The sequence below is a fragment of the Serinus canaria genome, chromosome 1A, assembly GCF_022539315.1.
Source record: "Serinus canaria isolate serCan28SL12 chromosome 1A, serCan2020, whole genome shotgun sequence".
Taxonomy (NCBI): domain Eukaryota; kingdom Metazoa; phylum Chordata; class Aves; order Passeriformes; family Fringillidae; genus Serinus; species Serinus canaria.
Genome location: NC_066314.1, coordinates 23823622 through 23843996, shown reverse-complemented (window position 1 = coordinate 23843996; position 20375 = coordinate 23823622). Strand labels below are relative to the sequence as shown.

At 35.7% G+C, this 20375-nt stretch overlaps 1 protein-coding gene across 1 annotated transcript in view; it reads left to right on the top strand.

Annotated features, from left to right (window-relative positions):
• CAPZA2 (capping actin protein of muscle Z-line subunit alpha 2) overlaps window positions 1-20161 on the top strand; it is a 29713-nt gene extending 9552 nt beyond the window's left edge. Inside the window, exons 2-10 of the mRNA XM_030238131.2 lie at window positions 4328-4391; window positions 6313-6364; window positions 7012-7075; window positions 7628-7834; window positions 9010-9089; window positions 12027-12105; window positions 15615-15686; window positions 18226-18288; window positions 19172-20161. Coding sequence (XP_030093991.1) covers window positions 4328-4391; window positions 6313-6364; window positions 7012-7075; window positions 7628-7834; window positions 9010-9089; window positions 12027-12105; window positions 15615-15686; window positions 18226-18288; window positions 19172-19312 — 822 coding nt within the window. The 3' untranslated portion in view covers window positions 19313-20161. The remainder of the gene's footprint in view (window positions 1-4327; window positions 4392-6312; window positions 6365-7011; window positions 7076-7627; window positions 7835-9009; window positions 9090-12026; window positions 12106-15614; window positions 15687-18225; window positions 18289-19171) is intronic.
• Window positions 20162-20375: the final 214 nt, after the last annotated feature.

The following is a 20375-nucleotide window of genomic DNA, read 5'->3' as shown; positions in this document are numbered from 1 at the left end:
GTTTGTGGTAAGAGCTGGTTTTTTTTTTTTTTGTAAACCACTAGTGATCAGATGTTCTGGATTAGTGAAGTCCGAAGTTTATAATTTCTTGCTACTCTGAAGACTTGAAGCTGAAAACTAACTCAAATCTACATCAATAAAACACTGTCTTGAACTTTGGGTAGTGTTTTGGGAGTAACTACAGTAGTAAGTGGAGAAACTTCAGGTATTTTATGTCTTTGAGTTTTCTAAAGGAAGACTCAACTGTAACAATTTCTTGTTACTTGCTGATACATGTATAAGTTTATTGTACTGTGTGTAAAGGTGTGTTTCTCTTGAATGGAAAAAGGTTTTGTCAGCCAAATCAATTTTTAGAAGTCTCAATGCATTGAACAATCAGCATTGGTTGCAATTCTAATGCACCTGATTGGTTTTCTTAAAACTATCTTCAGCAGGTACAACTTCTTATCTCAGTTTGATTTAAGAACAGTTTAGTTTTTTGCCTGTCACTTTGTATTACAGGTTATGTGCATTTTTAATTTATCTTTTTTTTTTAGTTGCCCATGAATATAATATTTTATATGGACTGCCCCTTTTTTTAAATTGTGCTTCCCCAAGTTAGATAGTTGAGGCTTTTTGCTGCCAAAAGAGGGAGATCTTCATTTTGTAGAAGTTCATGGAAGTGCATTCATTTATCCTTCAATATCAGACTGGGTTTGAAAAACAGGAGCCTCCTTTAGAGCATGTATTTCTGGAAAAAATTAGTGGCAATAAATCTGTAACTGCTTTTCAGTTCTAATGTGTCAAGTGAGACTACTGGATTTGATTCTTTTATATGGGCTTCCTGTATGTATTAATTGGGGAAATTATGGCTTTATCAGATACTCACCAAAGAAAAATTAATTCCGTTTAGCTGCTGAAGGAAAGTGGATTACTTTTAAATTGGCTTCACAAAGGCAGGTGAGCAAAATACAGTGTCTTAGCTGACACACTCTCATCTTCTGAAAACATGTTGGATTTTTTTGCTTTTGTAAACATGAATATCCTTTCTACTTGATGAGATATTCTTTGCAAATTTGTATGATTGCTTATCTGTTCTATAAAACGTTTCATCTGTGGTGAATTTTCACACAAAAAACTATCAGTGAGAAATTCAGTTTACTTGTAAAATGTTTGTAAAAAGTAATGTCTAGGTTGGTCTGTCATGAGGACATCTGTTACATCTGAATGCTTTTGAATTAATATTACTTATAGTGTAGCTAATCTGACTGATGAGAATAGTTCTTACTGATAGTGAAAAAATTAGCAAAACCAGATTTATATTACCAAAGCAGCGGAAAAAGAGGTAGTGGCCCAGTTTTCTTATTGACCTAATGTCTCACCTTACAGCTGTTACTGGTTTAAAGCATGTGGCCATTCAGGGTGCAGTTTGGGCACCTATGTTTTACTTAATTTTGCTTCTATAGCTGCTGCCTGCCCAGAACTGATGAACCTGTTATTTCAAAACTCCAAATGTCTATACGTCTTGTTTCACTGCTTGCCCAGAGCTAACCTGGCCTTGGCAGGGGTAAGCAGTCCTGTTCACCTGAAGTCAAGGAATCAAGAATTGCTGTTCCTTCATCTTGAGCTGGGAATCAGCCCAGTGACAGTCATGCTGAAATCACACAACTAAATACTTGCTTTTCAGGGCTGATCTGTGACCCTGTTAATTGGTGTTGTGGTTTAACGCCAGGCAAGCCACCAAGCCCCGCACAGCTACTCAATTGGTGCCCCACCAGTGGGATTGGGGAGAGAATCAGAAAGGTAAAAGTGGGAAAACTCATGGGTTAAGATAAAGACAGAAGGAAAGCAAAAGGTATGCATGCAAGCAAAGCTAAACAAGGAATTTATTCTCTGTTTCCCATGGGCAGGCAGTGGTTCAGCCATCTCTAGGAGAACAGAGCCCCATCACATGTATTGGTGACTTTGGAAGTCAAATGTCATCACTCTGAAATCTCCCCCCCTCTTCCTTCTTCTCCCACTTTATATGCTAAGTATGATTTCATATGGTGTGGAATATCCCTTGGGGTCACCTGCTCTGGCTGTGTCTCCTCCCAACCTCCCATGCACCCCTGACTTCCTTGCCAATGTGTCAGTATGAAAAGCAGAAAAGGCCTTGGCCCTGTGTAAGCCATGCTCAGCAGCAACACAAACAGCTATGATCAACACTGTGTTCAGCACAAATCCAAAACACAGTTGTCTACCAGCAACTGTTAAGAGAATTAGTTTTGTCCCAGCCAAAAGCAGCACAATTGGTCATTTGATAAAATACGGTGGTGATGGAATCTTGGAGCCTGTCTTGTTCTTCTTGCCCTTGTCCTTCATAAATGCTTTAATAATACTGTAGATTAGCTTTGGCTCACATTTTTATATTACTTTGGCTCAAGCATTGAGCTGAGTACAGTGCCTTGACTTCAGCAAGAGGTAGAGGAGTGTGGGGATTCATGATTCAGATAATGTTGGTAACGTGGATAAGATTTACTTTCTTTTAATTCAAAGGAGACAATCCAAATTGCTTTAATAAGTAGCCATAGAAGTCCTCTTGCCTCTCTGTGTCTCTTTGGAAAAGAGTGAACTCTGTGGCATTTATCTCAGTATAATGCAAATTCATATTTACATGGAAAGAGGAGTTCTGATGGTAGGCATTTGAGGTATTAGACAAAGGCTGTCTGCAATCCAAAATGCAACTTTAAGGTTAGAAAGTTGGGAACTGACAGCTTTTCCATTTCCAGTATCCAGCTCTGAATGGTTGTGTTATGTTAGAGATCTGAAAGCTGCCCGGGCTGGTCACACGGGATCTGATGAGGGTTCAGCACTGCTAATGAGGCAGTTAAGTGCTCTCCCAGGACACTTTAACTTGAACCACCTCTCCTGGAGACCCTTGTCTGAAATTTGGGCCCTGTCCAGAAGCAGGGGCCCAAGCACTGGCTGTATTGCTACCCTCGGTTGTAAAAGCTGTTTTCTTGTCAGTTCAAGAGCTCTAGCATGCTCAGACAGTTCTTTATTAGTTTCAAATACAAGAAATGTGCAAATCTAATACATTCTTTGGTTATTTTTAGATATTTCTTATGAAATGTATGCTTCTCAAACTCCTTAATTTCAAGCAGTGCTCCCAGGTGCTGAATTTTCCAGCTCTTCACTCCATAGATACATGATATAAGGTGTTGGAAAGGGAAACTCTGTTTCAAGTAGTATCCTGTATTTGAATAGCAACAGCATATCGAGGATGCAAGAGAGCTTTAAGAGTCAGGTGAACTTGGATAACTGTAAAGGTTAGGAAGTTTCGCCAGGTTAAGTTGGGGAAACAATATTTAGTTTGTTAGTTTTTAAAATGGGTGCCTTTAACAATGCAAGAGGGAAAAATAATGAATCAGTGTGTGCACTAAGTGACAATCTGCAAGTAAGAATGTCACTTAGTGGAGAAGTTTAAAAGTTGTTTCACATTTAGAAAGTATTTTTGTGGGTTTTTTGCAAGCACATGTGTCTGCAGCAGTGTAGCGAACCAGCTCAGGGACCTGGTCTGGAAAGAAAGAGCAATAACTTTCCTGATTTTGCTCATTGTGCTGTTGTACAATGAGCTTGTGCAAGCAGAAGAAGAGAGAAAGCCAGGGCAGGTGTGCATACTTTCAGTGAAGCTAGTGGCTTATGCCATGTTGGCTCTGCAAGAAGCTGTGGCTGAAGGCCATTAATTACTAATTAAGATCTCAAAGGTTTCTGTAAGCTTCATCTGCTGGTAGTGTGGTACTAAAAGATCTTAGGTAGATGCAGGTGAAATTACCTGCCTTAGTGAAATTACTAGCTTTAGTGAAATTATGAGCTTTAGTATCTATGCAGTGTTTTTAATTTTAATCTGTCAGTGTGGACCTTTTGGAAAGTATAGAACCATATGATATGTAGTAAAATTGGAAGAGAAGCTTTGAAGATCAAATGCATCTTAATCATGGTTTTTAGCTCTCTTGGATTCTGTATTGATTCCCAGGCACCCATGGACTGAAAGCTGGCATAGATTGTAAATATATTGTTAATCTTACTTGTTATATTCATCTGTTTGCCAGTAAAAGAAAACATGAATGACTTAATTTCAACATCTGCTTCCATCTCATATAATCTCTATTCTGTTTGAAGAGGTGGAACTTTATAGTCTGTGTTTTTAATAAAGACCAAGTAGTTGAAATCATGTGAACAAATATGTGAAACAGTGGGAGTTGTACAGTTTCATGTCTGGCTGTTAAAACTCCATAATGCATAACTGCTTTGAATAGGAATGAATGCAAGTATATATAACCACATGATTGTTTTTGTTTTTAAGGTGCGTATAGCAGCAAAATTCATAATTCATGCTCCTCCTGGGGAATTCAATGAGGTGTTCAATGGTGAGTATCTGTCTGCTCTGCCCTTTTATTTAAGGTATCTATATTCAAAATTGCATTGCTAATTATTCTCCTGAATTTCATGTAGCTTATATTGTAGCAGCTCCCTTGCTATAAGGGCTGGTTTTGTAGCTGGGCAAGATGAGCTTTGCAGTCACAAAACAGCTTGAAGTTTAAATGCAAAACAAGGGAAGTACTACTTTTCTTTGTGATGTGAGAACGAGCTTTGTTTTGAATGAGTCATGAATTAACAGTTGCAAAGGTTTCTGTTTAGAAAACAGATACTCTTATTTTTCATCTTTGATAGACAATTATATTTTTCAACAAAAATTAAACTTGCAGAAATTAAAATGATCCTTTTTTTTTTTTTTTTAAGAAGGAATATTATTACAAGTACTTAACCTTGAATGCACAAAAGACTACTGCCTAGTGCCAGGTGTGGAAAGACTATTAACCTCCAAATATTTCTAACCTTTAAATTCTGGGCACACTCCATTTTACTGAGTGTGTTGGTAAACTGATAGGAAACTTAAAATAAGCTTCTTTCAACTATTGTATGAACTTTACCTAAGATGTTATTTGTTGAAAAAAAAAATGGGTTTTGTCTGTCGTCAAGATATTTGGGCATACATATAGTATAAAAAGTCAGACTTTATAGTTGTGGATTACAAATGTTTCTGAAGCTATTTAAGTAAAAAATGAATTTGGTATACTAAACCTATAGTTTGTGTCAGACTGGAGAGAGCTTAAGTTTATTAAAGAATGCAATGCTTTTACAAGTACCTTGTTCGTAGTTAAACTGTCGCCAGCTGATTATTATTTGAGATTAGTTAGTAGTTAATTTTTGAAGTGAGCAGCTTACTAACTCAGCTTTCTGAAGATTATTAAAATTTCTTGGAGTAGTACTGCTTATAGATGAATTGTTATGCTAATTCATACTTGCAACTACCTGCTCAATAACAGAGTACCATGTGTTTGAAAACACATAATGAACATTAGATCACAAATGCCTAACCAGTGTTCAATGAGATTTAGGCTGCCTCCTTAAATAGACAGAGAAAGCTTAGAAAATTGTGCACTTGGTTGGTTGGTTTTGTGGGGGGTTTTTTGAGTATGTGAGGTGATTTTTTCCTTTAGGGTATTTTGTGTTTTGGTTTGGGTGGGGGAGTTTGGTTTATTTCAGGAGGGTTTGCTTGTTTGTTTTTTAAAGAAAAAAATACCTTAAATATGTTCCAGATTTTTTTTTTTTACTTTTCACTTGAATGATACCTTGGAAATATTTAAAAGAGGTTTAATATGTTCTGTCAAGACTCGGGATTGGTTTGTTAATGAGCAATGAATTAAATTGTTATTCAAACAGTGTCTGGTAAAGTCAAGTTCATAAATGAGAAATTTGCTGTGCAATAAATATTAAGGAATTTTGAGGAGAGTATTGACTTTATTCTATATTCATATGTTCTTGTATCATGGTAGATAAAATGCTATGGTGGTGTATAATCTGCTGCCTAGTAAGTGTTTTTTTAGGAATGAGATTAAAACCGGTAGGACTTAAAACCCAGTAAGTTCAATGCATACCATATCAGTGTTATGAGAATACAGTAACAATAATATAGGGAGAGGGAGTTGGTCATATACATTTTAAAGGAAACTTGGTAGAATTCTCTGCTGTTCTCATTCAGAGCTTTTCAAAAAACTAGATTGACAGATTCCTAGAGCCTGTAGAATACAGCTTAAATCTCTTTGCCAGATTGTCTTGGAAGAGATCCATTTCTATACTTTTATTTCAATTTTATTCAGTGAAACCTATAAAATATGGAGTTGTTTTGGGGGTTTTTTTGGTTTTTTGTACAGTCTGTTGGTATTTGTTATGTGACTGAAAGTTTCTGAGTTAATTGTACTTAAATGTTGTAAATACTCCTTTCAGATGTTCGGTTGCTGCTTAATAATGACAATCTTCTCAGGGAAGGAGCAGCCCAGTAAGTACCAGATATCACATACTCAGCTGCATAAAAGCAAGATGTTTTTTCAGTAGGACTTGCATAATCAGTAAGCGGTTCATTTAAAGATGTGTGCTTGGCAAGTAAAACCCTATAGTGTGTGTTGGGCATCTTTGATCAAGATGAAATTCTTTGCAGAGCAGAGATCTGTATTGTATCCTAATGATTAGAGCAACTTCTTTTTCTGTTTCATGGTAGATGTTACTTGAACATCTGTAAGATACTGCATCCTTAGACCCTACTTCTGTATCAGAGCATTATGCCTACTCTACTTTCATGCCAGAATTAGTTTCTTCTGTAAGAGTGGAGATATGTGGCTTAGTAGGTTGGATCCCTGTGGAATTTAAACTTTATCTGCTCCTTCAGTTTCTATAAGTTACTATAAAGCTTAGGTGTTTGTTTACATCAGGTTACTTCTGAATGTAAATTTTTGTGTCATGGCAGTTGGAATCTGTAATGCAATCACTAAAATGATTCCAAGAATTTTGGCCTGCTAGGTAAAGCATTAATATAATTTTTTAATGCATCATTGCCCAGATTATTAGCTATTATTTATATCCCTTAACTGCTACTAAGTAAAAAGATTGCGCTTGATGCAGGCTTTTGTTGGTTTTTTTCTCTTGTAGTGCATTTGCACAGTACAACTTGGACCAGTTTACTCCTGTAAAAATTGACGGTTACGATGAACAGGTATGAATACAGTGAAATACTTGCAATCTTCCTTAAACTGTTGAAGATATTCTGGTATTGGAACAGTTCTTGGCAAGGAAATGAAAAGAAATGCATCTGCCCTACCAAAAACGTACTACCTTCAGTAGTACCAGTACCATAAGTTAATCATTAAGGGGTATCTAAAGAGCTTGAAATTTTAGTCTGCAGTGTTGGCTGAATTCAGTGTTAGTAGCTGTAAAAACTATTTGTTCCATTGTTAGTAGCAGAAGACATGAATTTCTGTCTTGCATGGTTTGTTGCAGTAAGAGAGTAAGATTCAAGATTTGTTTTTCTGAGGCAGTGTATCATATTTGCCTTCTCCTCTCTTGCTGTGTGCATATTCTGTTTAAAATGTAAGTTTTAATGATTAAACTCCCATCAAATGCAGGATATAATTAGCTTTGGCATGGCATTTATTTTTTTCACTGAATAGCAAATGTTATTAACTAATTTTATGGTTTAATGCATCTAATATAATATATATATATCTATATATATATATATAAATGAAATTTAAATTTTATAATACAGGTTTTGATAACAGAACATGGTGATTTGGGAAATGGAAAATTTCTGGATCCCAAGAACAAGATTTCTTTTAAATTTGATCACTTAAGAAAGGAGGCTACTGATCCTAGACCCCATGAAGTTGAAAATGCCATAGAGTCCTGGAGAAATTCAGTTGAAACGGCAATGAAAGCATATGTGAAGGAACATTATCCAAATGGTGTCTGCACAGTAAGTGCTAAATTACATAACCACTGTACCAATATAGATAGATATAAATTTTAAAAGGGAATTATTGTAAACCAGAAAGACAGGCAGTTTTGACTGTAAAAAATTTATTCCTGTTGGGGGTTCATGAGAAATGCAGGAAAACTTCAGATATTTAATGTTTTAGCTGTTGGATTATTAGTGAATGGTTACTGCGGGTCATAGTGAAGATTTACCTCTGTCTTTGAGCATTTTTATTTAAATTTCTTGATGCATTTAGACATTTTGTGGACTGTTGCAGGTTGATCCTGCTGATCTTGGCTGTCTGGCTGGTTGCTTAGAAGTGGAGAAAAATTCCATGAAATAGAAATGTTTAACCTTGGCTTGATTTACTGACAAAACTGTCTTAGTAAAGCAAAGTGCTTTTGTTCCATCATGTCTCCTTTATATCCAAGTGCTGTATTCTTATTACCAGAATTGGTGGTTCTGATAGCTTCTTAAAATAAAACCTCTTAGTCTGGACTAAAATAGTATTTGCTTGCTGTTACAAGCCCTATGACTAAATCTCAGCAAACTTATCTATTGATAGCTGATCTGTGCTTTATGTTGATGTGACAGAAAAATTAAGTGGGGGGGGGGGGGGAGGAGAAAGTAAATCAGCTGCTGAGTTAACAAGTTGAATTGGATTTCCAGGCAGTCAGATGAGTTCCAGTTCCTGTAAAGGAAAAAAAGGAAACCAGATTGGATGCCTGCTGAGATAATTTTTAGTAGTATTTGATTTGGGGGTATAAAGCAGAAAAGAGGACCAAACCCACCCTTTTTGCTATTCTGTACAGGTTTAAATTGTCATATAGTTGGTAGAATAACTGATGGTTGAAACCCAGCTGGTAATAAATGTAAATTGTCTTAGTAGTCACTGTTACAGGCTTAGAATTCCTGTAGTGGTAGAAAAAGGGGTTCACGATATATAAAATTCCGTTGATTGGCCATCAGGTTTTTAATCTTAGATATTTTCTGCATTGTAATAAATACTTTATTGTTTCATGTACAGAATATTATGTATAACCATAATGGTTATAAAACGAAATTTTAGTTATGTAACAATAGTAGAAACAGATATCTAAGCAGTTTGACCAAGGTCTACTCAAACTTTGACTGTTCTTTTTTTTGGCTTCTTTCTTTTTTTTCTCCTCATTAAGGTGTACGGTAAAACAATTGATGGACAGCAAACCATTATTGCATGCATAGAGAGCCATCAGTTTCAAGCAAAAAATTTTTGGTAAGTTTTGTATGGATCCACAGACAGTAAAATACAGCAAAACGAATAAGTGCCATTACACTGATAATACTTAGTTCAGAGAAGAAGGTGGATGCATATCTTGATTGGGACCCTTCTTCTCCTTCCACTTCACTCCCAAATTTTTCTGCCAAAACTGTAGAAATCTCTTCCTTTGTGGTAAGTAAAATGGCAGACTGTGTACCTGTATCTCCTTTGTAGAACTTTGCAAAATTCCATATTACGCATATGACATACGTGGTTAATTTTCCTGTTTATCACACTGACACCAATACTCATGGCTGTCTTCCCTAATACAGTTGCTTTGGCTTGTTTTGCTTCCTTTTTAATTGACAGAATAAGAACAGTTCCTTTTAGTTTGACTTTCTCAGAGAAAGAAAGTGACCAAAAATCACTTTACGGTGGGACTTAAGTGTTCAGTTTTGGGGTTAGACAGATATAGGTGATTTTGGATTAAATAAAATCTTACAAACTGCAGCTTTTTGTTTTCTTTTCCTGGACTTGGTTCAGTGATGTTTTCCACAGTCTGGAATGAACTTTGGATAGCTCCATACAGGAAACTGGCCAGAGTTGACCTAAAATGTCACAGTATCAAGAATAGGTTGAGAACATTATATCCTAAAGATACCTTTCTTCTGACAACTGCATATATAAGCTATTTCATGATTTGGTTTGCTATTTTGCATCTGCTTGCAGTTAATATTAGTAATCCCACAAGTAATAAATGGAACTACAGAAATCTTTGGGTTTTGATTCTGAAGGTGTAATTTGCCCAGTACACTGATTTTTTTTTGAATTTGCTTAGATAATAAATATTTTTTCTTACTAAATTAAACTCGACAAGTTTAGTTTAGTCTGCATGTTTTATATCAATATTAGAAGCAACTTTAAATAATACTGGTTTTCTTTTTAGTTTGGAAGTATGGATGAATTTTGATATTCCAAATAATTAATTTTATAGTCTTTTAAGAAGAGGAACAGATATGCAGCAACCTTTTATGGAGGAAGAAAATCTTTCTTGAAAGTTTTCTTTATTAAAGTTATGATTGGGCATCTATGGGTAAATATTGACCATGTTTTTAAGAGTTTTTCAGGGGTAGTCAGACTCTAGTGCTTGTACTTAGCAAGTTGTAATAAGTGCACATTGGTTTGGGAGATGTAGAGATTGAGGAATGGATTCCAGATTCCTCAGTTATCCAGCTGTAGGGCTGGTTACCCAGCCCAAGCCACAGCCAATACTTATTCCCAAGGTGTTCCAACTTTTTAGGCATTTGCAAGTCTGTCATCCTACTATGGGAGTAAGTTTGTTGGGTGATAAAAAAATCAATATATACCAATATATACCAAAGAGAAATACTCTGATTATTTGAAATACTATCAACATAGTAGGATAGATGGCTTATTAAAGAAGGAAGAGGAAAATTATTCTCTTACAAAAATTTCTAAGTTGGCCAAGCTAAATAAAGAAATTGTGTTGTTTTTACCTTATAGCATTTCCTACAGAAAAATCCTTCTGAACTTGAATTTTTTCTTTTTTTTTTTTTTTTTTTTTTTTAATAGCAACTTAAGGACAAAAATGATATCCCACAGTAGATCCAACTGTGGTCATGTTAACTTCAAGGGACCACAGACTGGCTGAGAAGCAAACAAATCTGTTAGTTAGCCATTGAATCCCTGGCATTCAAAAACTAGAATTGTACCTGAGGTATAATCCAGCATGTAAGCTTTCTCATAATCACTGGGTCAGTCTATAAGGCTACTTGTAGTATTAGTGTCACTAAGTTGGGCAATCCTTTCAGTTTTCTTAGCAATGCCCACAAGCTTCTTAATTGTCTTAGTCTATATTTTCAGAGATAATTTAGATACTGTCTGAAGTAATAACCTATGCCTTTATAGCTTAGTTACCATTAGTTACCATTAGTTACCATTAGTATTAGTATTACTAAGTTGGGCAATCCTTTCAGTTTTCTTAGCAATGCCCACAAGCTTCTTAATTGTCTTAGTCTATATTTTCAGAGATAATTTAGATACTGTCTGAAGTAATAACCTATGCCTTTATAGCTTAGTTACTGTGGCATTATATAGATTCGTTAGTAGCTCTTAATTTTAATATTTTCTATCTTTCTCTCCCCTTGTTAAATGCACTGGAATTTACACCTGACATTAGCAGCATTGGAACACCTACTATCAACTTTCTTTCCTTCTTTAAGTGCAAACACAAGACAAATCATGGACTGCTGCAGTGCTTTCTTAATTCAGCTCTATAGTACTAACCTTCTAATCCACTAATCTCATTGCTAAATAAGAAGATGTCTAGTTTACAGGAAAGAAATCAGGTGAAGCTACTCCCCATACTGTTTTCCAGGTGTTTGAAACTCTCTTTAGGCATTTTGGCAAGGATTCTGAATTTGTGGAAGGAAACTGAAGGAAATAGTTGTCCTGGAAGGGAAATGCTAGAAGAGCTGAAAGGCCTAGTTACAGTTAAACACAGGAGAAAGTCTTGCTACTTTAATATTCTTTCCATGCATGTTTTTGATAGCCAGAGGTGGATCAGGTGACTTTGCCTGATCAAGCAAAACATCCAGGTCCTAGAAACAAAATATTGACTGTGTGTGCCTAACTAATGCTACAGGAGAGAAAGAACATTGGAGGCTTTAGGTATTTTCAGAAGTCAAGTCCCTTGTTAAAAGGTCCTTAATAATAAATCTCCTTGATCCACATCGAAAACTGAGGTTAAATATTTTGGGTAACAGTTCTGTTCTGGTCATGACTGATTATGATGCTGAATCTTTAGGGGAAGATTTTCTGCATGTGTAGTTGCACTGCAAATTTCCTTCTCTGACTATGAGTTGTACGTTGGGATTTTTTTTTCATAACCAATGGGGTGACATCCAATTTCTGTTTTACTGTTTTCTTAAGGAATGGCCGTTGGAGGTCAGAATGGAAGTTTACAATCACCCCTTCAACCACTCAAGTGGCTGGCATCTTGAAAATTCAGGTATGCTTATCTCAAACTGTGTCCTGAGCCATAAAGTCTCCAGTCGTTATCAAGGGAGACTCAGGCCAGTGTATCAAATATGTTAAGGGAAAATGGGGACACAATAAGCAAGGCAGCAATGCTCGTTCACGTAAGTGTTAGTAACTTAATTTGCATATTTATCTAACCCTTAAAAACATAAAATATGTGCTTAATGTAATGATTCAGTGTACTTATGAATGTGGATTCACCTCAGCTAGGCATACGTCTCTTTGGTTTCCTGTTGAATTCAGTGAGACAAGCCCTTCCTGAGGTTAGGCCTGTTCTGAAGTAGAATTTTTTTGCATTTTAACTGATTGTGACGTTTTTTTAATGTTATCATATTGTTCAGAAAGGTGGAAACCTTTCATTTCACCAATTCCACCATCAGAAATTTTTGAATCTGTGTATTCTTCATTCAGAATTTGGCTTTCCTGTTGGCTTTAGGGCATTCAGAAAGGAGGAATTCCAAGCAGGCAGAAGTTCTGAGACCAACGGAAGTCTGACTGTCATGTGGTAGGCAGGGAGACTTGACTTTCTGGATTGGTTCCCTGGAATGTGTACACATACATTGCAGCAGTTTATTGAAACACTTCTGGGATCACGGACTAGAAACTTAGTGCACTCTGACTCTCTATGTAGTACCTTTTTTTTTTTTTTTTGGGGGGGGGGGGGTGTTTGTTTATTAGGGTTTTTTTGTTACACAACAGAGTCAAGTTTCTTTTTCTTGCTGCTTTTGTGTCCCCATGAGTTTTGCTTGTCCTTACTGCTCAGTGATGACTGCAGAAGCAAGATGCAAAGGAATGTTTTTCTAGCCTGAGGCTAGGATGTTATTTTGGGATGTGGTAGCTGTGTTTACAATCACCCAGGCAAGGGAACCCTGAATGCTTTCCCGTGCTGGTGCCAACATTTGGAATGATAGCCAAAATGTGAACTGCCATTACTATGTGTCAGGTCACAGCAGTCATGGTAAGCAGCCCTTTAAGTAACTTGTAGGCTTCTCAACCCTTCTTTGTTACTTAAATCCAACTTGCAGCAAAGCAGACATTTTCTCCACAGCATGCACTTTTGGTTAATGTCTTAAGAGGTTTTCCAGAACAAGGAAGCAGGTGTCCACCTAATTCTTGGAAAGGTTAGGGCAGCAGCCAAAATAATAGTCTGAACGAGGAATTCATTCAGATTCAGCTTTTCCATTTGGGCACCACATGATTTTGTCTTTTAGTACTATTTCACATAATTAATCAAGTCATTATTTCTATTCATTAAAATCTGTGTTCGCGAGAATGATGAAAAGTTCTGCTTTTTTCCTTGTGTAGTAACTATTTGTTTCACCAAGGAATTTTGAACTCAGTTTTAAATTTTTAGAAGTTGTGTACAATTTCTTCAGTGTATGTGGGAATGCTCTCTCTTTACCTCACAAAACAAAAAAATCACTTTAATTTTTTCTATTTAAGGAGCAAAATATTTTTCTAGAAAGTGAAGCCTCTACAGTATTACTGTAATTTTAGAGTACTGGAATTCAGTGTTGATTGCAAAATCTTTGACAGCAATACACTATTGCTCTGTTTCTGTTAAGACCTTTTCTTAATAAGTTGGGAGAAATTGCAGCATCACCTGCTATCTTCAGGTGTCTTCAGTATTTTTAAGATCACTTCCACAATTTATTTCTTTCTTCGTAAATTCTGTTAATTCTGATGTAGGAGATTCTCAATTGTCACAATCTCTTCTGTTTAATTTTCTTTCATTATATATAAGGGCAAAAGCAAAGGCGTAGGCTTTTACTAAAACTTAAGTCCCTTTGGCATTTAACATGCTCCAACTGTGCATGGAAAACCATGATGAGTGTACTGCTTACTGATTTTATCTCTTAGATAATTTGTTATTCTCATCCCTCCTTAGTTAACCTTTCCAAGAGGTTCTGTTCATAAGCATCCTCCTTCTTGTAGTCTTCTGAGCCCAGACCTAGCATTCTAGAAGGATGTCAGCAGTGAGGTATAGTACAGAACAGTTACTCCTTGTATTTTAAGATATAACACATCTCAGAATAAGATTTGACTCTCCATCTCTGCTAAGCTTTTAGGTCTGAGTGTTTGCCAAGAATGTGACTCAGTTACACAGATAAGATGCTTGTGCTGGTGTTGGCCTCAGAGCACAGGGGAGGTTTGGGCTCTCTGCAGTGAATCATGATGGCCAAGGGGGAACACTTATATTTCTTTGGGTTCTGCTGCTTCTTTGGGAGTTCTTAGAATTGTGCACTGAGTAAGCACTTCTTATCTTTTAGGAAATGAATTGAAAAAGACTGGCAAATGTTTTACCCAGCAATGTTTAATTTGAAAAGAAACTTTTTTTTTTGTATAGGTTAATACCTTTTGTTCCAAAACAAGTATTTGGCAATAAGCAAAATAATCATTTAAGATGAATCACAGGAAATAATGTTTTACTCCTATAGGAAACGTTTCATTATGCGTGTCTTACTGTGTGTCATGTTTTTTCTGTTATTTATAAAGTTGAGGGTCTTTTGCACATATAATCATAATGCAAAGGAAATTATACTGTTTAATATTAATCTCAAAACTGTGTTGTGTTGTCTAAAAGGGTGAGACGCAAATGTTTCATTTTCTCATAACATCAGCTATGTTGACTATCTTGACTTTATCAAACTTGTAAAAATTCTTGAAAGATACTTATTTAAATGTCAATGACCTGCATAGATTTAATATCAATTATTGTTAATGATCATATGTAGTTTTATATATGCTTCCTGTTTTTTAAGTTTTCTGACAGTTTTATTAGGAACTAAACCCTTTCATATCTGTCCCAACTGTATTTAAAAGTACTAAAGTTAGCTTGGGTAGAGTTTTAGTGTTCTCAAAATAATCAAGGAAGCTGTCCTGTAGATACAGCATTTCAAGCATAAATAATTTCATTCTGCTTTGCTATCTGACATTGGGAACTGCTTTGTCTAGATAAATACCAGCATTTGTTATGAGACATATCTAATGGAGGAAAATATCAAACCCAGACAGAGCCAGGAAGGGACACTTAACATTGCACTGTCCCTAGAAAACAGGGACGATTTGGGGAATTATATCCTGATACCTTCCCAAAACTATTATGATTTTAAATATGTCTTCACCATTTAGAGTGGTCTAGTCTGTTCATTTCAAGAGTTTCTAGTAAGGTCACATAAATGAGGTGTTGTCATCTTCATGATGTTAACCAAAACCTAAACTTCTTTGCTTGAAATACTACTTAAAGCACATCAAGTCAAATCATGTTCCTGGACTAGCCTGTTTGGTATTCCCCCTCAAAACCAGTAATTTTTACATTGTTTTGGTTTTCCTGTTTGCTTTTGTTCTGTAACATTCTGTATGTGGTTTTGACTATTTTGTATAGGTTTCTTACTATGATAAATAACACAACACTTTGACTTTCCTGCATGTTTTTGATTCCTAAACTTGATATGCAGTTCTTTGTTTAATTTTCTGTAGGTTCACTATTATGAAGATGGTAATGTTCAGCTGGTGAGCCATAAAGACATACAAGATTCTCTAACAGTGTCTGTAAGTGACCTTTAAGGACCTTAGTGGGTATATTGAAGTGATTTTTTTAATTTCAGAATAAAGGCAAGGTTTTGAAAAGCTCAAGTTTTGAGAAGTTTGTTTTTCTACATGTATGGAAATTAATGTTCAAATTTACAGATATTTTATATGTAATATTTGCTACTTCCTCCTAACACGTAGCTAGCATTTTAAAAAAAAGTGAAAAAGAGAGATCAATGCATGTGTCTTACACAAGCTACATTAATTTGATTTAAATGCTTTAATTAGCTTGTCAGTCTTCCTGCACTTCTGCTGTATTTAAACTTCAGTCTGCGGAATAACCTATAGAATGAATTTTTGAATATGGAGGTTGGAGTTAAAACAACTGACTTTAGTTGTACATTCTAGAAGATTGTCTCCTTTGCTCACTGGAAGAAGACAAGTATGCTAGAATAGTAAACAAATGGTACCAATTGAGAAGCAATAGCTTCTTCAAGGAGTATTCTCCCTTCATTTTCTCTGTCTGTTACTGGTGCTGTCAGTGTCTTGCTCTGTACAAAAAGCCCCTTCAGAGATGGTTCAACTTGAGAACCATAGCACACTTCTTATTTAAAGCATAATTTTTTTCAACTTCTTGCCAAATGGATTATTATAGTAATGAAGAGCAAATAATAGAAATAAAAATTGTTTGGAAATAGTACCAGATGTATTTTTTAAGAATTGATAATGTTCCACTGTGAACAGCTACTGCTTCTGAAATAATGTCTATAATGGCATTTATAAATGGCAGGATTTTCTGTTGGAGTGTTTTTAATAAAATTTAAGACATTGAGATTAAGCTGGCAAAGAGAAATTGTAAAAGTGAACAGTAGAAGTATTTTAATGGTAACAACTAGCAGTGGCCAGTTTGGCTCAATAGCTCAATTCATCAATAAAGATCATTGTTTGTTAATATAAAGCAAGGCTTGTTGGCTTTTTAGTTGCAATAGCACCAGAAAAAATGGGGAATGTGGTGCCAACTGATAACACTTCTGGAGCTGTAGATATAAAATTACTTCTGACTCCCTGGAGCAAAGGGATCTATTTAGTGTTTCCCTCAAATAAGAGTTGCTTCAGGGACCACTTGCAGTTCTCCTGTCAGTAGGTTTTGCTTCTCTTACTGTTGGGAAGAAACTTAATCCTGCTTTGCAATTCAGTAAAGCAGCAGCAAACCAATGAGTAGGAAAACATGTTTTACATAACTTAGCTAAAACAAAAGCAACTCTGCTGCTGGTTACCAATTTGTAACCTTGGCTGTGAGGGCAGAGGCTGTACAAGTTTTTATTTCACAGAGAAGAAATGGTAGGTAGATTAAAAGGACCCTCAGTGACTCCTCTTTTTTGTTGTTTGTCAGAGAACCCATTTAAAAATCGTTAAGAGGCACAACAGAAATAAATGACTGAAGAGTTCTCTTGTTGCTAGAGCTGTGAATAATTTTGCTGAAAGTTATTTTCTTATCCCTTGTTTTCCTCTGAGACAAATAAGACCTCATACCTCTGAATTTTTCCCTTCATTAGCAAAGCCTTTGAAAGCATTTCCTCAGTTCACTGAAAAGTCAAAACCTTTTCATTTGTTCATCTGCTTGCTCTCTGCCTCCTCCTTTCATGTCTCCTGCTGTGTCCAAGAGCACTTTCACAGCTGTTAGGTGCAGCTTCACTGAAACTTTGAACCAGTTATGGTTGAAGTTGTTAGAGTTTTCTCCAAGTCTTTGCTTTTGCAGGAATGAGGACAAAAACACTCCTAACTTTCAACAGCTTCTGCAAAAGCACTCTTAGGAATGTCTCCAGTGCTAACTGAAAGTTTGGAAATTCATGAACCCTCACTTCCTGCTGGGGACTTCTCTTCAGCACTTCAGCAAATACACCTTCAGATTGACTGATGGGGCGTATTTTATGTTTTAAAAAACCACACACTTGCATCCTCAAACAGTTTCTTTTCTGACCTTATCAGTCATGATGAAATTTGCGCCTTCATTTTTGCAAAATGTATTTGGGGATGATTTTGGAATACCAGATACATAAGGTCTAGTGTTTCCCTCAGCTTAGTCTCCAGATTCAGAATGTTTAGTGGTATACAAATCTGTTTTGATTTCTTGGTTATATTCTACTTTAACTTCTGGGTTAGACATTCTTGAAGTTTTCTTGAATTTATCCTGGAAATGTAGTATTGATAATGTTGTTATCTGTACTTCACATGTTTTTAGAGACCTGGGTGGGCACTGTAATTTTTTCAAATGCTGTTCTGTTTGTCTTTTTATCACACCATAGAATTCTTAATAAAAATATGTTAATGACCTTCATGGTATTCTTTATACTTGCTGCACTTCGATTTTATTTTTCTAACATCATTATTGTCATCATCATCATATGGGATGTGCCTTTTGGATGAATGGTCAGTTTTGGTTTAGCCACTGAATGGTCAAGTGTTCTCATCGAGTCTGTTTGGCATCACTCATAACTGTAGGAAAAACATAATCCAGCTGGTCCTATGTCAGACCTAATTCAAATGTTTTTTTTCCTAGAATGAAGCCCAGACAGCGAAGGAATTTATAAAAATTGTGGAGGCTGCAGAAAATGAGTATCAGGTATGTTGAAACAAATACTGTATTCTTACCCATGTTTATAGCCTTACCATATACTTTTACAGAGCTTGTATTCTATAACCAGCAAGGTAATGCATATCATATAAATAGATTACATGCTGCTAATTCTGTCTTGCGTTTTCACACCTTCACGTGGTTGTGCTCACCTGCCTAACATTACAACAGAAGCAATCTTTTGAGAGCAGAAAGGTTCCTTGCATGATTAAGTATCAGCAATTCTGATGTCATAAAGCATTAGTGCATTCCCTAAGTGGAATTTTTGTACAGATTCTGTTCAGAGGCTGCTCTGTCAGACAGCCTTGCTAAATATGACTATAGGCATTACCTCTTTCAATTAGTCATTTTAAAGGTAGAAAAGTGTAACTGTTCTAGATACCCTCTGCAGAAGTGGATGCATGTTCATTTAGGCCTTGAACATAAGGTAAATTTCAGACACTGCTGTCAGTTTGAAAGAAATACTCTTTAATAAAAAGTTTTGAAATATCTGTAATATGCATTATATTCAAGTTCAAATAATGTTGTGGACTGACTTTAGCTTCCCCACAGGAAAAACAGTGGAAGACATTTCTGTCTAGAATTAATGATGTATGAGCTAACTCTGATCAGCATTTTATTCATGCTGCTGATTAACCACACTGTGGTTTGCTGAAACACCTTGGCCATGGCCAGGTTTTTTACATGTCTCATTTTTTTCACATAGTCTCAATCTATATCTAACAGCTTTTCTTCATTAAGTATTATTTCAATTCAGCATGTTTTTATTAGGCCTGTTTAGGAAGTAGCAGGCCACCGAGTCACAGAATGTTGATGTGGCATCCTCGTTGTGTTTTTCACCTGTCTGTTTTGCATGACTTGTGTTTGACAGACTGCTATCAGTGAGAACTACCAGACTATGTCGGACACTACTTTCAAGGCCTTACGTCGACAGTTGCCAGTAACCCGCACCAAGATTGACTGGAACAAGATCCTTAGCTATAAAATTGGAAAAGAGATGCAGAATGCTTAAAGTGAACGTTGCATGACTGGATCATTTTAGTGTCCTTGTATACAAATAAAAATTATTACAAAAAATATTTGGAACTGTCAAATCACCCAGTCAGCATGGGCTTTTGCCATTGAAAATCACTGTAAGTAGTTTGGTTAGAGCACAAAGCTTAGCTAATTGACTTCTTTTCTTTTTCCTTCCTTTCAGAGGGTTGCAACTTCACTATAGCTGAATATCTTCCTTTAGAGTTTCCGTTGTACCTTTATTTTTTTATAATGAAGAGACCATGCCTTTAGTTTTCAATTAAACATTAAGAACAGTTGGAAAAAATATTTTTGCATATGATAACCCTTCCTCTTGCTTTAATGTGAAATGGACAACTTGCAAAATTTGCTGGATTCCTTGTGAAGATCAGTAACATGCATTTCTAGGTCAAAGTCAAAGTGGAGTTTGCCATAGGTGCTGTTTTTGAAATCACCTGTCCTTTCATTGTATGTAAAATTGGGAAAAGCATTTTCTGTATCATTTAAACCTAGAAGGCATACCTGCTAGCCCCATGGTAGCTAATTTTTTTTTAATTTTTTTTTTTTTTTTTTTTTTAAGAAAAGGCCAAGGTCTAAAGCTGTTTAAAGGTTTTGAAATGAAATAAAAGTACTTACTCCAGAAATGCATTTAATGCTTTGTTCTCATAATTACGAGCTCGAACTCCATCTGCCCTCCAGGTTTTTTTATCATAAAGCTACAAATGTATTATAGCAAGGCATATTGTAATATATATAATCCTGTACTCATTACTATGTCTGTTTATTTTTTTTTGGATTGAAATGTACTAAAATTCAATGTGACATTAAAACGCAGATTTTCTATTTATTTGAGTATCAGATTGCTTCCTGATGTAGCCTGGTTTTGGTGTTTCTAAATGTTTTGAAAATTCTGCTTGAAACAACCACAAATTTGTATATTTAGGGATTGTAATATCATTATTGTTTTCACCTGCGTTGAAAAAACTTCTGCATATAGAAGTCTACTTTAAACAGGTGTATTTTAGTTTCATATTGGCCACAGAGGATAGAAGAAATTCCAA